Raw genomic sequence first — 18503 nt, forward strand, 5'->3', positions numbered from 1 at the left:
AAACCTCTGTTGTTTAAACCACCCAGCCTGTGACATTTTGTGGCAGCAGACTGAGCAAACCAATACTCTGCAGTTCCCTGGCAGGCCCCCTCCACAGGAGACCCGATTAATGCTTGCAACCGCTGTGTGAGATGGGGATTATCATCCCATTTTACAGATGCAGAACTGAGCCTCGGGACAACTGAGGGACTTGCAGAGGGTCTTGTGGAAAGTTAATGGAGGAGGCGGGAGCCAAAGGCAGGTGTGTGGGTTCCAGAGCTGGAGCCTTTACCACTACACGACCATGGCCGCCGGGAAAGGGGACCTGCCTGGGGAGGAGCTGTATTCGAGGTGAGAAAGTGCTGGGGGCAGAGAGGGCCACGGGTGCAGTCCTGCCGCTGCACTCCTCCGCCCAGCCTAGCGCAGGAGGCAGAGGCTGGGCTCTGAGGCCATCGGTGTGGGTTCCAGTTCTGGCTCCACCTTTTATCGCCTGCGTGGCCCGCACAAGCCGCATGCTTGAGATTCCACAGCGTGAGATGGAGGACGGTGGTGAGAACAAGAACACCCCTTACAGGATTTTCAGGAGCACTGCATAAGCGAATGCACACAGTGGCCCTCGGTCAATGCCGAAAAGTAAATGTTTCCTATTCTTAAATTACAGTGGAGATCACTGACAAGGCAGGATGCGTGTGACAAGTGTATATTTAACAAGCCCCGCTGGTCTCCCAGAAAGGGTATTGATACAGGCAAGCCCTTTGCGTGAGGGTGACCAGCATCTCCCTGACACCCAGTGGCTCTGGTAATAATTAAAGGTGACTCTGGGCATACAAGTCACTGTCAGCACACCCACGAGTTCAACCACTCCAAGTGTGTACATGAGAAAATGAAAACAGGACGATAACTGCGGTGAAATACATCAGTGAGGATTTGCTAAGCTTACGCTCTATGCAAAGTCCTACGGCAGAAGCACTCAACATGTGTGTTCTTGATCACAACTTACGGGAGTTTTCATTTACCAGAGGGAGGCCGAGAGCTATCATGAATAAAAGCCAATGCCAAATCACAAGAATGAAGGGGAAGGAAAAAAGCCTGGGCTTTAACGCCAGAGACGCCTGGGTTCAAATCCCAGCTCTGCTTACTAGCAATACAACCTTGGGCAGTGGACCTAACCTCTCTTTGTCTCAGGTGCATCTGTAGAACAGGCTGAAGATATCGACCCGTTGGGACTTCTGTGAAGACTGTTATCAAGGGCGTAAGGTCCCCGGCACAGAGAGGTGCCTCTATCATCATCAGCAGCAGCAGCAGCAGCCGCACATGTTTTGAACATACACAGACCAGGCAGGCAAGTAAGGTGATCCTGGGCATCGTGTTGGAACACTGTGGCTCCATTAACGAAATGTGAAGGCTAAGAGGAGATTGAAATGAGCCAGGAAGCAAAGTGGGGAAGAAAGTAGAGGATACAGAACTGCTCATGAGAATACTTGGGTAAGCCAAAAGCTTTAGTGGCTTCCCACCGGAGGCCCCCAGGCCACCACTGGCAGAGCCGTATGCTGACATCATGGAACAATGAGCAGTTAAGTTTCAAGGTTGGGTTATGTCTGTGTTTTCTGGAAAAGAATGTCGGGTATGTGAGCTTTTAAAATGGATCAGCTTCAGCAAAGAGAGACAGGATAAAGGCCAGAAATAAAAAAGGGGACTGGTTCTAGTTGAAGTGGGGGGTGGAGACTGGCAGGAGGCACCCCAACACCCCCAGGAAACTCCAGGGATCCATGAGCTCCCGGCTGCACACAGAGTCAGGCCTCAGCTTTGGCGCATGGTCCACAACATCCTGAGCTGCGCTTGGCTGATTTCAGAACATTCTGAGCCAGGTAGCGGTGGTGCCTGTCAGCAAATATTGTTTGCCGACATGCTTGAACAATGGTGTGTGTGTGTGTGTGTGTGTGTGTGTGTGTGTGTGTGTACAAAATGCTGGAAACTTATTGTCTTGAAGGAGAAGGTGGTTTTATCATATTTTTCAGCACTCCAAGGAAAAGAAAACCAAACCTTTATACTACGCAAGTTGGATTTCTGGTTTCGAGAGGAGGGTGAATAGCAGCTTCCCCTCGATGTGAAAAAGCCAGGGAAATAAATAAATACAAAGCCAAGCTCAGAAGGAGGAAGGGGAGAAGTTAGCAGACCAGGAATTGTGAGGACTCACAGATGGACAGAGGCAGCAGAGGGAGGCTGTGGCCCAGGGCTGCTGCAGGGGTACCTGCCACCAAAGGTGGAGCAAGGCTGAGGTCTGCCAGACTTCAAGGTGGGGGAGCCTGGGAACAGGGTGCCCAGGAGCAAGCAACAGGGGATTAACTGAGATACCAGAGCAGAAGCAGCCAGGCTGATTGACTCCTCACACCCCTTCTTGCCATTCTTTTAGGGCAGGCAGAGTAAAGAAGGTGATTGCTCATAAGTGGAAACAGGGAATGTGAGAGCTTGGGTCAGAGAGACCCCACACTATTCAGTAGCTGGCTTGGAAGTCCCCAACCTAGTGCTGGAACTGGTGGGAGCTGACCAGCACTTTGTGTACAAGCCCCCGCTGGACTGTCTGATTGCTGCCTCTTCTTGCACAGCCCAAGGCAAGTACTAACACCATGAGAAGAACGGAAATAAACCAACAGCACTGCAAAGGATATATGGCTGAGAAAAGAGATAATGGACTATAACAGTAGGACCTTAAATTCAACATATTTAATATTCTCAGAGTGTGACGGAAGGGCACCAAATTTGCGAAAGAACAGGCTCTGCTGAAACAAGAACAGGCGCCCGGGAAAAAGAATCATTACTGCACTCTCAGAAATGAAAATAATTGTGGAAATAAAACCAGCAACAGACTGAACTGTTAAACAGCAAATGAATGAACTAGAAGATGAGGCACAATGCTGGGGCACCTGGGTGGCTCAGTCGGTTGGGCAACTGACTTTGGCTCAGGTCATGATCTCCCGGTTGATGGGTTCGAGCCCCACATCGGGCTCTGTGCTGACAGCTCAGAGCCTGGAGCCTGCTTCAGATTCTATGTCTCCTTCTCTCTCTGCCCCACCCCCCGCTTGCACTCTGTCTCTCTCTGTCTCTCAAAAATAAATAAACGTTAAAAAAAAAAAAAAAAAAGATGAGGCCCAATGCTCCAAGAAGGCAGCACCAAGGGACAAAGATGGAAACGTGAAGAAAAAGTCAGGAGACGTGGAGAACAGGGGCAGAAGGTCACAAAGCTGTTTAATAACCGTTCCAGGAGGAAAGAATAAAGACGGTGAATGGAGGCACTGTTTAAAAAAGTAAAAGTGGGGCGCCTGGGTGGCGCAGTCGGTTAAGCATCCGACTTCAGCCAGGTCACGATCTCGCGGTCCGGTCCGCGAGTTCGAGCCCCGCGTCAGGCTCTGGGCTGATGGCTCGGAGCCTGGAGCCTGTTTCCGATTCTGTGTCTCCCTCTCTCTCTCTGCCCCTCCCCCGTTCATGCTCTGTCTCTCTCTGTCCCAAAAATAAAAATAAAAAACGTTGAAAAAAAAATTAAAAAAAAAAAAATAAATAAAAAAATAAAAATAAAAAAGTAAAAGTGGGGAACTCTCTAGGAAGATGTCGAGGCCTAGATCAAAAAGGCCCACCACAATGCTAAGCAGGTAAAAATAAAGAAAGTCACACCTAGATGCACTTTCATGAAATCCAAGCATTTTAAAGATAATGAGCTCCTGCGAGAATCAGAGAAATGACAGATTATGAACGAGAGAATAAGAATTAGGTAGGTAGTAGCTCGTGACCAGCAGCACTAGATGTGAGAAGGGAACAGAGTGATCTATGCAAAGTGCCAAGGGAAGGGAACTTTCAACTTGGATTACAAAACTCAGTCACTGAAGAAGAAGAAAACAACACTCATTTCTCATCATGTCAAGAAAGCATGTACAGAAGTGAGGGGCTTGCTCTCAGCTGAAGACTGAGACATAGGGCCCAGATAAGCCATACAGGGTAGGGAAGGGAAACCAATGTGAATCAGGGGAGGCTTCCTAGAGGATTTAAAGAATGAATTTGATTTTGAGATGCCAAGTTCAGTTCAAAAAATGGCCTTCAGTGCCTTTTGTTTGTTTGTTTACTTACTTATTTTGAGAGAGCATGAGAGAGAGAGCACAAGGTGGGGAGAAGTAGAGAAAAAGAGGGAGAGAGAGAAAATTCTAAGCAGGCTCCACATGGTCAGCACAGAGCCTGATGCGGGGCTCGAACTCATCAACCTGGAGATCATGACCTGAGCTGAAGTCAGACGTTTAACCGACTGAGCCACCCAGGCCCTGAGTGCCTTCTATGAGAAGGCAGGTGGAGTGCTAGGAGCTGGGTTAAAGCAAGGTCAGTCCTGGCAGAGAGAGTAAGAGAGCTGGAGAAGGGCCAGCTTGACCAGTGGAGTTCGCAGAAAAGCTGTGGAAACAGGCTTTGGTCGGAGACACGGCCTGGGGTGTGAAAAGATGCTCGGAAGAAGGCACATGTTTCATGTCGAATCGGATGTATATGTTTTACAGCAGCAAAATGGGGAACTGGGCATAGAATGATCTTTTAGCACAAATCAAGATGCCTTGAGTTCTCTGTAGATATGAAGTTGGAAAGGCCAGAAAGGCCAAAAAAAAAAAAAAAAAAAAAAAAGGCAAGAGGAACAGCTATGAAGTCTTCTTAGAACTTTGTGGGTGTTTCTGCTTTCCCCTTAGTCTGTCTACCTAGATTGGGATTTGCATTTTATAAAATTAGCTGGAGAGACTTTAGCTCTCTGCAGATAGCCCTCTCTCAATGGGCTGAAAGACATTTGGTTGAGGATGACTTTCTGGAGATGCCTGGGTAGAATCGGTGGTGGAGAGGCCCAGGACGCAGCACCTTTGGGGAGCCACCTTCTGCTGAGCTGCCTGGGCAGCTGCCCCAGGGCATGAGGGGAAAGAGAGAGAGAGGCAGGAAGTGTCAGAGTGGGAGGGAACCAGCAGGTGCTTTGCAGATCTCTTAGAGAGTGATGAAAGACCCTCAGGGCAACCACACTTGTGCAGTGGCTCAACAGTCATCCATCCACTGCTTATGTCCTTCAATCAGCCAAACGTTCACTTCTAAAGCACCCACTACGGACCAGCCCCAATGCCAGGGCTGTGGGTAAGAATGAAGAAGATACTCCCCGGCCTTCTGAGTGTTAGGCAGGAGGCTAGTGGGGAGACAGATTTTCACTGAATCGATATTCCTTGCAAACCTACCATGTGCCAAGCACTGTGCTAGCTGTAAGGACACAGGAGTGAAAAACAGATAAGGTGCCCGCCCTCCCGATGTTCCCAAATGTCCAGCAGATGGCTAACAATAGGAGGTTAACAGTCCTGGCTCAAATCTGGAGACAGACATGGGTTCAAATCCTGCCTCTGCCACCTTTCAGCTGTGTGACTTTGGACAGCACCTTTTTTCCTGAGCCAAAGCTTCCTCATCTGAAAAATGGGGATTGTTAATAGTCCTGCCTCACCAGAGTAAATGATTAAGAGAGAGACTGTGTGAAGTGCTGAGCTCAGTGCCTGGCAGCTGATTGCTATAGCATTACTTCCAGGCTCTCCGGGAGATACGGGAAACAGCCTCAAGCTCTGACTCCACGAGGAAAGGAGAAAGAAATGGAAGGAGAGAGAGGATTTATGTTGGCCTTGGTGCAGGAACAGAGCAGACAAGCAAAGGAGCGGGATGAAAAGGAGAGAGAGAAGCAAGAAGGGAAGTAGGTGGTGATAAAAACAGAATACAAGGCAGTCACAAAAGATCACATAGTGTATGGTTCCACTTATATGAAATGTTCATGTAGGCACAGCAACAGAAACAGAAAGCAGATTAGTGGCTGCCTAGGGCTGGGGGCAGGGGGGCTGAGAACAGTTGAGGGGAAACAGGGAGTGGCGGCTAATGTATACAGCCTTTCTGTTTTGGGTGTTGAGAATGTTCTAACACTGAATGTGGTTGCACAATTCTGTGAATATACTAAAAAACACTGGATTGTATACTTTAAGTCAGTGATGTGTATGGTGTGAATTATATATCAGTAAAGCTGCCACAAAGAAAGGAGAGAAGGGAGGAAGGGAGAGAGGGAGGGAGAGAGGAAGGAAGAGAGGGAAGAGGGGAGGAAGGAAAAGAGGAAGGGAGGGAGGGAGGGAGGGTGAGGAGAGAAATGAGAGAAGCAGGAGGTGGTGCTGTGGTTCAAGAATCACAAGTAGGCAAAGGGACACCAGGTCCACTCACCTCGACCTTCAGACCCGCCTGGAAGCTGATGCCATCAGGGATGGTTGTCTGGAACTCAGCAATAGTGTAATACTCTTCCTCCACTTGGGGTGGAACGGGAGGCTTGGGCAGGTTAAGACCTCGAGGCTGGCACAATTAAACACAGTGCTAAATCCAGGGTAAGTCCATTGTCATTGGCTGAAGGGGGGAGGCGCTAAGGGTCGGGGGCACACGATCACCCTCGAGGGGAGCTGGTGGACCCATTTGGATTCTAAGGGACAAAACACAGAGGACCATCTGTGCAGATCGTCTCCTAGATGGTTCACTGGACCATCAGCTTCAGAGTGAGGAGGAGAAACATGGGACATTTACCTACAATCATGAAAATCTGGGGCAGGACAACAGTCTCTGAATTCAAGAGGCAGTGAGGGTTGTGGAAAGAACACGGGTTTGCAGGTCAGACCCATCCGGGTTGGAAATACTGCTTATGCGTGCTGTGCACCTTTGGACAAATCACTTCCCCTTCTGGAGCCTCAGTTTCATCTCCTGTAGAATGGGGATCTACCTGGTGGGATCACTGTAAGCATTCAATAGGTCCACGTAATGAAGCACCCAGCACACTGCAGGGTGCCCAACTGGTGCTCAATAAATGGTAGAAGGCTCAATTTTCAAAGTATTGGTTAGAAAAGGTACCTAAAGGATTAAAAACAGAGTCTGAAAGTAAAATACCAGAACGGCACCACAAACAATACTTATGCCTCATCCCAGCTTTGGTTTCGAGTTACCTTCTCTGAGAAGACTGATCTACAATAAAGCAAAGTGGGCTCAGGAAGCAGAGGGCACATCCTGAGAGCTAACCGTGGCAGAGCCATAGGTAACTTGCATCACTCCTAGGGGACCCTAGCCTTTCCCCCTCTGACCAGACCAACACTTGTCTGGTCTGCGACACTTGTCCAGGCAGCTGTGTGGAGAGGCAAGAGAACATCTCTGGAAAGGGCAAGGTGGGAGTGAGGGGCCATATTCGGATTAGGGCCTGGCTTCCCGGCAGCAAGGGTCCACTTACTATGGTCATATCTCGGCGAGGAGGGGGTCTCTGCCTCATCTTGGGCGATCCTACAAAGAGACGAGAGCTTACTGCACACACATGCAGAATTCTGCAGATGGAATTCTTCAGGGGGACACCAGGCAGGCATTCGTGAGCCGCTGTGACCCTTGTTGTGGGAAGAAACAGCCTGACTGGGAAGGGGCCGCTCAGACTTGGCTCGGGACTATGAGGACTGCCCGTGTACCGGAATGGCGTGAGGCTCTCCAGACAGGCCCACGATGTAGGCTTCGGTGGAACACAGGCGTGGTAATGCCTGCCTGCCACCCAGGGGCAGTGGCAGAGATGAAAGGAAAGGGTGCAAATGAGGCCGGGGGCACCTGGTGGGCGTGCAATGTTAAACCACACGTAAACAGAACAAACAATTGTGGGCTGACGACATCAGGGGTTTCTACTCTGGAACTAGGCTGCCCTTGCTCTGAGTCTCAGGCTCAGGAGGACGACTGCGTAATGGTCCAGGCTCCTGGCTCAAGGCGGAACATGTGTCATCCCCTGAGCTGGCTCAGCACAGGTCCACACGGAGGGCAAGTCTGGCAGCTGGGATGTGCTAATCTCTTAAATCCCCACCTCCCCTGTCTTCTGTTAGAATTAGTTAGCGATGGAGTTTTAGCCAGCCACTAAGCTGCCTATGTAAAGACTGCACTTCCCAGACTCCCTTGCAGCTACGTATTGCCATGTGACTAAGTTCTGGCCAGTGGGACGTGACAGAGTGGAGAGCATGTAGCTTCTGAGTCAAGTCCTCCACTTCCCCCTGCCTTCTTCACTGGCTGGACTAGTGGGGCACCACCCTGGACCAGCAAGATGAGGGCAACACAAGATAGCGTCTAATAAGACCTTTGACTGCACAGAGCTGCCCCAGCAGCCCTGGACGCAGAGCTGGACAGCTTTGTGAGAAAGAAATGAACATCTAAATGATCTGAGCCCCTGTTACTGGGGGGGGGGGGTGAGGCAGGGGTAGGGAGAGTTTGCTTGAGCATCGGAACCCATCTCCTAACAAAGACATGGGGGTTCAGATTCTTATTTGCTCAGCGTTAATGGGAATCCTGTGCTCTTGGCCATGATAGATTAGAATCATAGAAGCCAGGGGCTGGCCAGAACCCCCGCCATGGCATGCCAGTGTTTTGTTTGTTTTTTTTTTTTCTGAGACATCAGCTGAGCAGAGAATGGAGAAATTCTTGAGTTTCAAGAATTCACTGACTTTTACAAGTTTGCTGAGCTGCTGTAAACAGTTGGAGAAGATTAGCTGGGCCAGGGGACTTTCCCAGCAGACGGCTTCCTCCTGCCCTGCACAACTGGGGCAGGGTCACGTGCCCGGGGGTGGAGTCCCATGCTCACTGCAGACAACAATAAGGAACCCATACTCTCAGGTGTGTTGGGAACATTCAATGGAAGCATATATACAGAAGGCTTTGGAAAGTAAGATGCATAAAGAACTGTTGTTCGATTCAACTCAACGCAAGGTCAACAACTTCTGGCTCAGAAACGAGGCCCTAAAGAGAGGGCACAGGTGTTGGGGTCAGGTGGGCCTGGGTTCAAGTCCCGGCCCTACCATTTACTAGCTGGGTGGCCCTGGACAAATCACCTCATCTCTCTGGTTCCTAATCTGTAAAACAAAACTAATTTAGTCCCTCTGAGGTTGTTACAAGGAGCCAATGAGACTAATTGTAAGATTCCTGGTACACAGTAGGGCTTGAGAGATAGAAGCTATCACGATCAGCGCAAGATCGTGGAAAAACCATGGTCTGGAACAAGCTCCCCAGGGTTTCTGGGACTGTTTTCCTGTCTACAGGATGTTGGGCAGCAGGGCTGTTGTGAGGATGAGGGACACGTGAGGAGCTCCGAGCACGGAGCCTGGCACATAGTAGGTCCTCAGCCCCCGAGAGCTCGGTGGGGCGTCACTCACTCTGCTTGACGTCGCTGTCGGGCCCCGGGCGGCCTTCAAACCGGCCGTCCCTCTGGTTGTTGAGCAGCTCTCTCTCCCTGCCCACCGTACTCTGCTGCCGGGAAACTCCGTCCAGGTCGAGAACGCCGGTGTGGGTGGACGAGCCGGGGCCCAGCTTCGGGGGTGAGGGCTCCCCACTGCTCTTCTTTAGGTAGGAGGCTGGGGCCCAGCCCTCTTTGCCCTGGTACCTGGGAAGAGGAGGGATGCTGGACAGGCTGCTCTGCCAGACGCACAGAAAGAAGCCGTGTTCCTACCACGCACTGCACTTCAAGTCCCAGGCGGCAGGAACGATGGGCCAGAGGCTGGCACACCCCTTGCTGACCTCAGCTCGGCATTCAAGGCCTTTCCGACCCGCCCTCTGCCTGCCTCCCCAGCCTCATCTCTTAACAGCAACCCCCATGCCCCTCCTACCGCACGAGGCTTGCAGTCTCCCAAACGCACCACCATCGTTCACTCCGGCGGCCTCTGCTCTTGGAAACTCTGTGTCGGGAAAGCCCCTTCCCACTGTCCTTCCTGTTCTTTCTTCCCCAGCTCTGCTTACTGTCATTTCCTTTCTCAAGCCTTCCCTGAGCCTCACAGAGAATGAACCCCTCCCTCCACGGTGACCCAGTGTCTCCCACACACAACACCACCCTAGCACCTGGGACACACAGTGCACTTGGCTGTGGCGGTTCTGTCTCCCCAGCTAGAACACGAGCTCCTGGGGTACGCTGCACCTGACTGATCTCTGTGTGGCAAGAGCCTCGGTGCCAGGGAGTTGAATAAAGAAATAAAAGGACAAGTGGACAAACTGCCCACGGGCCTGGCAAAGGCGAGCAGCCATAAAGCTCTACTACACTCACTGTCCCGTCACAGTCATCGCAGAGATGACAACAGTGATAACTGCCACTTAGTGGGCACCTACTGTATGCCAGTCTGTTCTACCCACTTTCCCGCTGTTGACGTACTTCACGCATCCAACCCTGGGAGGTGGCAGAAACGGACTGAGACCTAGGCAGTTGGCACCAGTCTAGTCTCTGCTCCTAACCTGTTTTGCTGCCTCTTCCCAGCAGCCCCAGCTTCTGGCACAAAGCTTGGCACAGGCAGGGCATGGCTCCAGTCACACTGGTTAACATGTAGATTAAACACGCATTCAGGGGGCGCCTGGGTAGCTCAGGCGGTTAATTGGCAGACTCCTGGTTTCGGCTCAGGTCACAGTCTCAAGTTTTCGTGAGTTTGAGCCCCACGCTGGGCTCTGTGCTGGCAGCATGGAGCCTGCTTGAGAGTCTCTCTCTCTCTCTCTCTCTCTCTCTCTCTCTCTCTCTCTCTCTCTGGCTTCCCCCACTCATACTATATCTTTAAAATAAATAAACTTAAAAAATAAAAAAACCACCACCATGCATTCAGATGGGAACCAAGCCGGTCAGGAGCTGGTTCCACGACTCTTAAGAGTCAGCTGGTGGTCACTGAACTGCAGAGTGACCGAGACCCTGACGGACAGCTCACTGAATTCCAAAGGGATTCAATGAATGCGATCGCTTAATTCTCTGCACAACAGAGCTCAGTTTCACAGCATGAGCCGAGGGGTCAAATTGGACCAGAGGGGTGCTGGAGCCTGCTTGCACCAACTGGTGAGCGTCAACTGTGTTCGTCTCTTCCGAACTCCACATTTAGTGACGTTGCACGGGAGGCTTGGAATCACCCGGTGGGACTATGTACACTTTGGAAAACACCACAACTCAAGGGTAGTTTTCCCTTGAGAACCGGATGTCAACTATTTGCAAGCACCCCGCTGCTCTGGCCCACATAATGCATGCCCACACCTTTGGGGGAGAGTGGAAGAGACCTGAATGGCTGGAGATGATATATGGCAAGGCCAAATCTCTCGTCAAGAATCACTTCAAGAACTAAATAGCACTGTTTCAGTGACGAAAAAGGTCCTTTATAACTGGAAGCCAATTTACAGGAGACAGAAATCTGCAGGATGTGATGCCTTTCAATCTTAAAATATCTTCTGAGAGGGAGCAAATCTTGTCCTAACTGGAAAATGTCATGCTACCTAGAATCCAGGCCCTCGGCACGAGACAATTCACTGTCTGGGGTCACAAAGCCACAAGCAGAGCAGCACACGTAGAGGTGAGTGGCTCTGGGGTGAGAAAGGTACAGGTTTAAATCCTGGTTTGTCACTTTCCAGCCTCAGCTGAACCTTCAGATGATGGCATGCGTTGCTGACATCCTACCGCAACCTCAGGAGGGACCCAAGTAAGTCACTCCTTGAATTCCAGAGCCACTAAGTTTTGGGATAATTCGTAATGTAGCTGACACCATATACACTCAGGATATGTTAGGTGTCACTGTCACTACTCCTGCTTCAAACCTCAGTTCTGTAGACCCCTCCCAGGAAGCCATCCTGCCCCCTGAGCTCAGGAGCTCCTCTTCTGTGCTCCAGAGTCCCCATGCATCACCACCCTGCCGGGGGACTGAGCCTGCCTGCTGTGCCTGCTGGTGTGAACCTCCGTGTCTTTCTCACTGTTGACTCCCCAACTCCCAGAACAGGGCTTGGCCCAGTACAGATTCTTGGTGTGTGTTTGTTGAGTGAATGAATGAAATGCCACAGGCTGAACCCCGATGAATGGCCCTAATATCCTGCATCACATTGCTGTATGGACACCAGGTCCCAAGGACTTCTTTTTTTGCCCTGATGTCTGGTTGCCACTGCCTGCCTACTAAGGTAACCAAGGAGGGGTTCCCAGGACTAACACTAGGGAAGTGGCAGGCAGGCCAGGAGGAGTTGGCGCTCATAGGGTGCTGACTGCATCACATAGGTGAAAGAGCTGTGATAAAGAGTTCAAAAGCTGGCCTCCAGCTTATACTACTGAACTCTGAGATGAGGGCAATTTTTGGCTCTAGGATGAGCTGCGGTCCTGCGGTGTTATGCATCCTGTTGGTGTCAGAGCAGGGCTGGAGTGGGAAATCACCCGCACAGGGCAATGCAGCATCTCCTTACGAGAAACACATGGGGGTGGAAACCAGTCTTGCTCAACAGGGTTACCGCTATCTGTGGTTTGGGGCATTTGGAGGTTTTGTCTATTACGGATTTTTAGAGAAGGATCTGGATAGGGAGGGTGTCTAAACGGCACCGAGGAGAAGCATCCTTTTGTGGCTCAGGCCAAAACCTCATCCCATCCATCCGTAATCACTTACAGACCTCTGAGCAGCCAGAGACCATGTGACCACTCAGTTGCAGCAGGTACCTGATCTTCCACCAGCCTTCCAGGTTCTTCTGGATCACCTCCACCACAGCCCCTCGCTCTAGATTCATCTCATCCTGGTCGCGAGCTGTGTACGGGTAGATGACTGTGTACTTCTCCTCTGAGGGACAAAGGGATGCTGGGTTAAGTCAAAGACAGTGAGAGTCCCGGGATGCTGACGGCCAAGGCTGTGATACACGAGACGCCCTTGCCCACTGAAAGGAAGGATTTCCTCCAGAAATTTCTGGGGACCCCTTAGGCCCTCATTTAGGCCTGGATGACCCTGTGCAAGCAGCGACAGGACACAGGTCAGGTCCCAATCCCTCTGTCCCTCTGAAATCCCTCAGGGTCATGCAGTCATCCTCATCTTCCTCAAGGTCAAAGCTGTGCTTCAAGGTTACTTTCCTTGACCTTGCTTTATGCAGTATTCCAACTCATGGCAACCTCATCCCCCTTACCCAGGTTTATTTTTGTCCTCATACCAGGAATTACCTTCTAACACACCATACAATTTACCTGGTGATTGTGTTTTGTGTCTGTGTTCTCTGCTAGAATACAAGCACCATGAAGGTAGGGATTTGTGTCTGTCTCAGTTATTCCTCTGTCTCTAGCACTGGGCACGGTACTGGCAATACTTTGTAACTATTCAGTAAATTAGTCCACGTTTAGTAAATGAATAGTTCCCAAAGGCCTGGTGGGAGCCACCTAGCTCATGCCAGAGGGGGTTAAGTCATCTGTGGCTCCTCCACAGTTCTTGCTGGTAGAGGGTTCAGGGGTAAGCTGGATTTGGCAACAGATGGTTTCAGGCTGAAATCCCTACCAAGGAGGCTACAGCTAGCAATTTTCTTTCTTCCTTTAATTTTTAAAAGCAGTTGTCATTACCTAGTGGGTAACTGATCTTCATTTTTCATTATTTTCAAGCTGCTGGATCCAACCACGCCTGAAGCTTCAATTTTATTTTTAATATTTTGTTTTTTTAATTGAGATATAATTGACATTTAACACTGTATTCGTTTTAAGCGTGTCACATAATAATTTTATGCACACACATGACCGCACGCGCGCACACACAGGTGTGCGCAGTGAAATCACTGCCTGCTTCAACTTTCGTTAATGTGACTGGGGTGCCTTCCACCTCACTCTCAGTGGTGCCTCACTCTTTCCCCTCAAAGCCATGGCACTATTTCTCAGGCTCTGCTTGGAGGACTGCTCACTGTCACAAGCTGGCAGGGCCCTCCGGAGAACAAGAGAATAGCTCCCGTGCTCAACACTGTCAGCAGGGTCTCCTGAGACAGGACAGATGAGTGTCCCCAGGGACCCTGAAGAGGACACGGAAGGGCTTTCCTATTTAGCTTACATTCCGGCCCCCAGGGAGTGACCGAGCCAGCTGTGGGCTGGTGTTGATGGCCAGCGTGTTGGGGCCGACTCTCTTCTCTTTGGGAAAACACCACAAGCTGTCTGTGGCCTGCCCAGCTGGTGTCGAGGGAGGTGGAAAACACAGAGGGAGTTTATTTATTTATTGATCTAGCCCACTGACCTGCTCTGTGGGGGCCGAGCTGACTCAAGTTGCAGATATCCTGCGTACAGCAGAGTCAGCTGCTCTCCTCACTCATGGTAGCTGCAGGGTGGGTGCGGGTGCTGTGAGGGGTGCAGGGGGTAATTCAAACCCGTAGATGCACAGAAGTTCTCTCTGGTTGGGTGGGAAGGGTTGCTGCTTCAGTCCTAGACTAAATGCAGTCAGTCCTACAGGCCCTGGACTCCTGGGGGCCCACCCCTCACCTGAATTACACAGGGAGATTCTCCGGCACCTGGAGGCGCTCTCTGGGCTCCATGAAACACTTAGAGATCCCGAACAAACCTTACGGTGGGAAACCTTGCAGACTGCACGGCAGGTGCCCGCTGACACTGCATGCTTAGCGTCCGTCTGCCCTTCCTCTGTCGCCACTACCAGCCTCCATCCACATGGTTTGGGTAAGGCTGACCTCACCACTGCCTTGGAGGGACGGGGAGGGTGCAGGACCCTGGCCTGGCCAAAGTGCTGTCTTCCCCTGGCCACTGTGATTGGTTCAGGGATAGCATGTGGGTCGGTCAGAGCCAGTCCTAAGACTTGTGTTGAAGGAGAAGCACTTTCTTTGGTAGGTATCTCTGAAAGGTGCCTGGAATTGCTGTCATGAGAAAATGGTGTTGGCAAGGTAGACAGCAGAGCAGAGGGGAGGAGAGTTAAGTCCCAGGTCCCCATAATGTTTTCAAGCCCCTGGATCCAGCCATGCTTGAAGCTAGTCCTTCCCCAGACTTTTCAGTGACGAGCTGATACATTTCCCTTTTGGCCTAGGACAGTTTGATGTGGGTTTCTTCCCCTTGTGATGTGTCTGCTAAAAGAAACAGGTCACTGGCTCAGCATTATAGAGGCCCCAGGCATTATTTTTCAACCTGGTAAACTTTAGAGCCCCAGGCGGAGAAATACTGCCCAAACCTACATACCAACACACGCAGAACAGGCAAGGTCACTGTTTCTCACATGCAACAGGCATGGGCAGTCCCCGAGCAGGAAGACGCATGCAGATGTAGGGACCCAGCTCCAAACACTGAACAGGGAAGAAAACCCCAAGGTAGGCACCTTGACGCCAGCTGATGGCATACAAGTCCCCCAGAGTCCGGCGGCGGCCCACAGGCCGGGGCAAAGACCAGTACCTCCATGAGACTGGACAGGCAGCATGTAGAGGTGAAGGGCAGAAGGCAGAGGTGAGAAGAAAGCACTCCCAGTGTCTGGAGGCAAAGGGGATGTTGAGTGCGCGTTCCCGTTTGGGAGGAATTATTTCTGAGCCTACGCCAAGCCCCAGGTATCTTAAAAGGACCAACTTCCTGAGTATTAACCTTGAACTCGGGTGCAGAGGCCACCAGTAGATATAATTCTATTCCTAGCGTGACTTATAAAGAGGCACTAAAAGAAGCCCTTGTATCAAGGGAGAAGAAAAATGTGCAAACTTAGGAAAATGTGGGATCTCTCCACCTTTTAGCTGTGTGACCCCAAGCAAGTGTCTCTACCTTTCTGAGCCTGTCTCCTCAACTATCAGATGGGGTTAACAATCAGTCTCTTACAGCGGGGTGCCCACAATGGTCATCATCAACTGCCTAAGGGAGCTACAGCTCTCATGCAGAACACCACAACCCCTGAATCTGAGTGGATTCTTTGAGTTGGCCCAGCCCCTCAGAGCTTGGGGGCCCCACAAAACCACCAGTAAAACGACATACGTTTTCGATGAGGGGTGCTGGCTGTAATAAAACTAAATGCAAACCCACATACACATTTTTTATTAACCTTTCAGCACAGAATTATCCCCCTTCTTGTCACCTTCTTTTCTGATAAACACAAAAAGTGGTTTTGTGCTTTCCCCCAAACAGTCAGCTAAAAGCCCAAATAGTCACCCCTGGGTAAGGCATAGTTATATAATAACTGTTCCTAGTTATTTATTGTCTCCGGTTCTTTGCCAAATGCTTTGGATGTGGAATCTCCTTTGATTAAGAAAAAAAATCTCACAGTACAGACATCATCATTTCCATTTTTGGAGGAGGAGGCTGAGGTGGAGAGAGGTTAAGGTGCTGGCCCAACTCAGCTAACTCACATTCAGGTCTGACTCTAAAACCTTTTGATTTATTAGCTAAGATGGACTCCTACTCTAGTCTCAGGAATGCTTCTAGTGGGGAAAACAGAGTCAGCTGGGCGTTAGCATTTTTGGCATTGTAGGAACTACCCTTCAGGACACCTGTAGGGTAAGTTCTCCAGGAAACGGAAGTGTGCGTGGAGAGGGTCAGTCCTAATGCTGACACCCAGACTGGTCGCTGAGAAAGCACACGTTGATAGATACTTTCAGATGTCTTGCGAATGAGCTGGAAGGAGCCCAGCATCTTGGCCATCAGAATGGTTCGAGTGAGGAATAATGAGGTGCTGGGGTGATCAGGCTGGGGCCCTCCTGGGGGTCCCATGGAAGTGTTAGGTCCCCAGCTCTGGCCAGCCTCACCTGGGTTGGCTCCCAAAGGCCCCTAAGGGTGGGCTTGCTGTTAGCCCCAACCCCACGGCAAGTGCAAGGCTCCAACTCCTTCCTACCTTCTTCAGGCTGTAGTGAAAACTCATCCTGCATACCATCCTGCCCTTCCAGGCAGGTTGCGGGGACCCAGCCTTGCTCTTCAGCCGTGCTGACAAACCACCAACCTGGAAAATGAGAGTGCAGACTGATGTTAGTTGGGTCAGATGTGAAGCTTGGGGGTCAGAGTATAATAATATGTTCAGCCACTATGAGTCCATGCTTAGGGTAAGGCAAAAAAGTTGCCATTTTATCATAGAACACAACTACCCATGTTAGCTGCCTGCTAACTGCTAAGAACAGCCTAAGAAGAAACCCACTTCTGGGGCGCCTGGGTGGTTAAGCATCGGGCTTCAGCTCAGGTCATGATCTCACAGTTTGTGAGTTTGAGCCCCATATCGGGCTCACTGCTGGCAGCACAGAGCCTGCTTTGGATCCTCTGTTCCCCTCCCTCTGTGCCTGCCCCCCCCTTCTCTCTCTCTCTCTCTCTCTCTCACACACACACACACTCTCTCTCTCTCTCTCAAAAATAAATAAACATTAAAAAAAAAAAAAAAAGAAGGGGCACCTGGGTGGCTGAGTTGGTTAAACGTCTGACTCTTGGTTTCGGCTCAGGTCATAATCTCATGGTTTTTTGAGTTTGAGCCCCACAATGGGCTCCACGCTGACAGTGTGGAGCCTGCTTGGGATTCTCTGTCTCCCTCTCTGTCTGCCCTTCCCCTGCTCACGCTGTCTTTGTCTCTCTCAAAATAAATAAATAAACTTAAAAAGAAAGAAAGAAAAAAAAAACCCACTTCTGAGCTGGGACAGGGGAGAGAAAGGTCGTCCTGAATGGTGAGAGTAAAGAATGTAGCTATCTTCACTAAGGTATGCAAGGCACTAACCCTTTTACTTACACTGTTTTATATAATCTTCAGATTATCATCCCCATTGCACAGATGAGGAAACTGAGGCTCCAAGAAGTCAGTACACTTTTCCAAGTTCACATGGCTCAGGGCAAAGCTGCTATGTGCACCCAGGGCTAAGAGATACTGAAGCCACTGCCCTGATGACTTATCTGAGACACTGAGTTTGCATTTGCTTGTGTCAATGTAAACCTGGCTGCGGTGTAACTGAGAGGCCTCTCACCCAGACTCAGGTCCTCCTCCTTTCGAGAAGGGCTTGTACCCTGTGGCAGGCAGAACAGTGACTGGCCAAAGATGTCTGTGTCCTAATCCTGGGAACCTGTGCCTATGTTAAGGAAATAAGGTTGCAGGTGGTGGGATCAAGGTTGCAAAGCAGCTGAACTACAAATAGGGGGTTATCTGGGGTTATCAGGGTGGGCCCCATGCATTACAGGGGAGGCAGAAGAAGAGTCGGGGAGGTGTGGCTCCGGAGGAAAGACGAGAGAGGCACAGTACTGCTGGCTTTGAGGACTGGGGAGGGACCATGAGCCAAGGGATGGGGTGGCCTCTAGAAATTGACTGGAAAAGGCAGAGAAGCAAATCCTATCCAGAACCTGCAGACAGGAACTCAGCCCTGCCAACGCCTTGATGTTAGCCCAGTGGGACCCAATTTGGACCTACAGAACTGTAAGATAAATAATTTACGTGGTTCGAGGCCACTAAGTTTGTGGTACTTCGTCGCAATGGCAACCGGAAATTAACACAGGGCCCAACAGGCTCTGCACAGTATAATGGAAAAACAGGATCTGCTCCCCAAGATCACATACCTCCAAGCCCTGGAGACCCCAAAAAAGAAGAGAAGGAAGGGGCAGCCTACTGAGTAGCCTTTCTGGTTTTACAGGGAGGCCTTTGCTTTTGACCTCCCTGACTTGGAAGTCACCTAACTTTACTCGGCTGGACACTCCTTTTGCAATACAAGTTTTGGTGTGTGTGTGTGTGTGTGTGTGTGTGTGTGTGTGTGCGCGCACGCGCGCGAGTGAATGGGGTGGATAAGTC

At 50.6% G+C, this 18503-nt stretch overlaps 1 protein-coding gene across 2 annotated transcripts in view; it reads right to left on the minus strand.

Annotated features, from left to right (window-relative positions):
* Positions 1–18503, minus strand: part of SH3PXD2B (SH3 and PX domains 2B) — a 101513-nt gene that overhangs the window by 4055 nt on the left and 78955 nt on the right. The window contains exons 8-13 of one of the 2 annotated variants that reach the window (XM_058723446.1): positions 16587–16691; positions 15099–15182; positions 12481–12602; positions 9213–9435; positions 7271–7320; positions 6229–6354 (exon numbers count right to left, since the gene is read on the minus strand). In XM_058723446.1, coding sequence (XP_058579429.1) covers positions 6229–6354; positions 7271–7320; positions 9213–9435; positions 12481–12602; positions 15099–15182; positions 16587–16691 — 710 coding nt within the window. The remainder of the gene's footprint in view (positions 1–6228; positions 6355–7270; positions 7321–9212; positions 9436–12480; positions 12603–15098; positions 15183–16586; positions 16692–18503) is intronic. The other variant, XM_058723447.1, reaches the window with a different exon arrangement.

The sequence above is a fragment of the Neofelis nebulosa genome, chromosome 1, assembly GCF_028018385.1.
Source record: "Neofelis nebulosa isolate mNeoNeb1 chromosome 1, mNeoNeb1.pri, whole genome shotgun sequence".
NCBI lineage: Eukaryota > Metazoa > Chordata > Mammalia > Carnivora > Felidae > Neofelis > Neofelis nebulosa.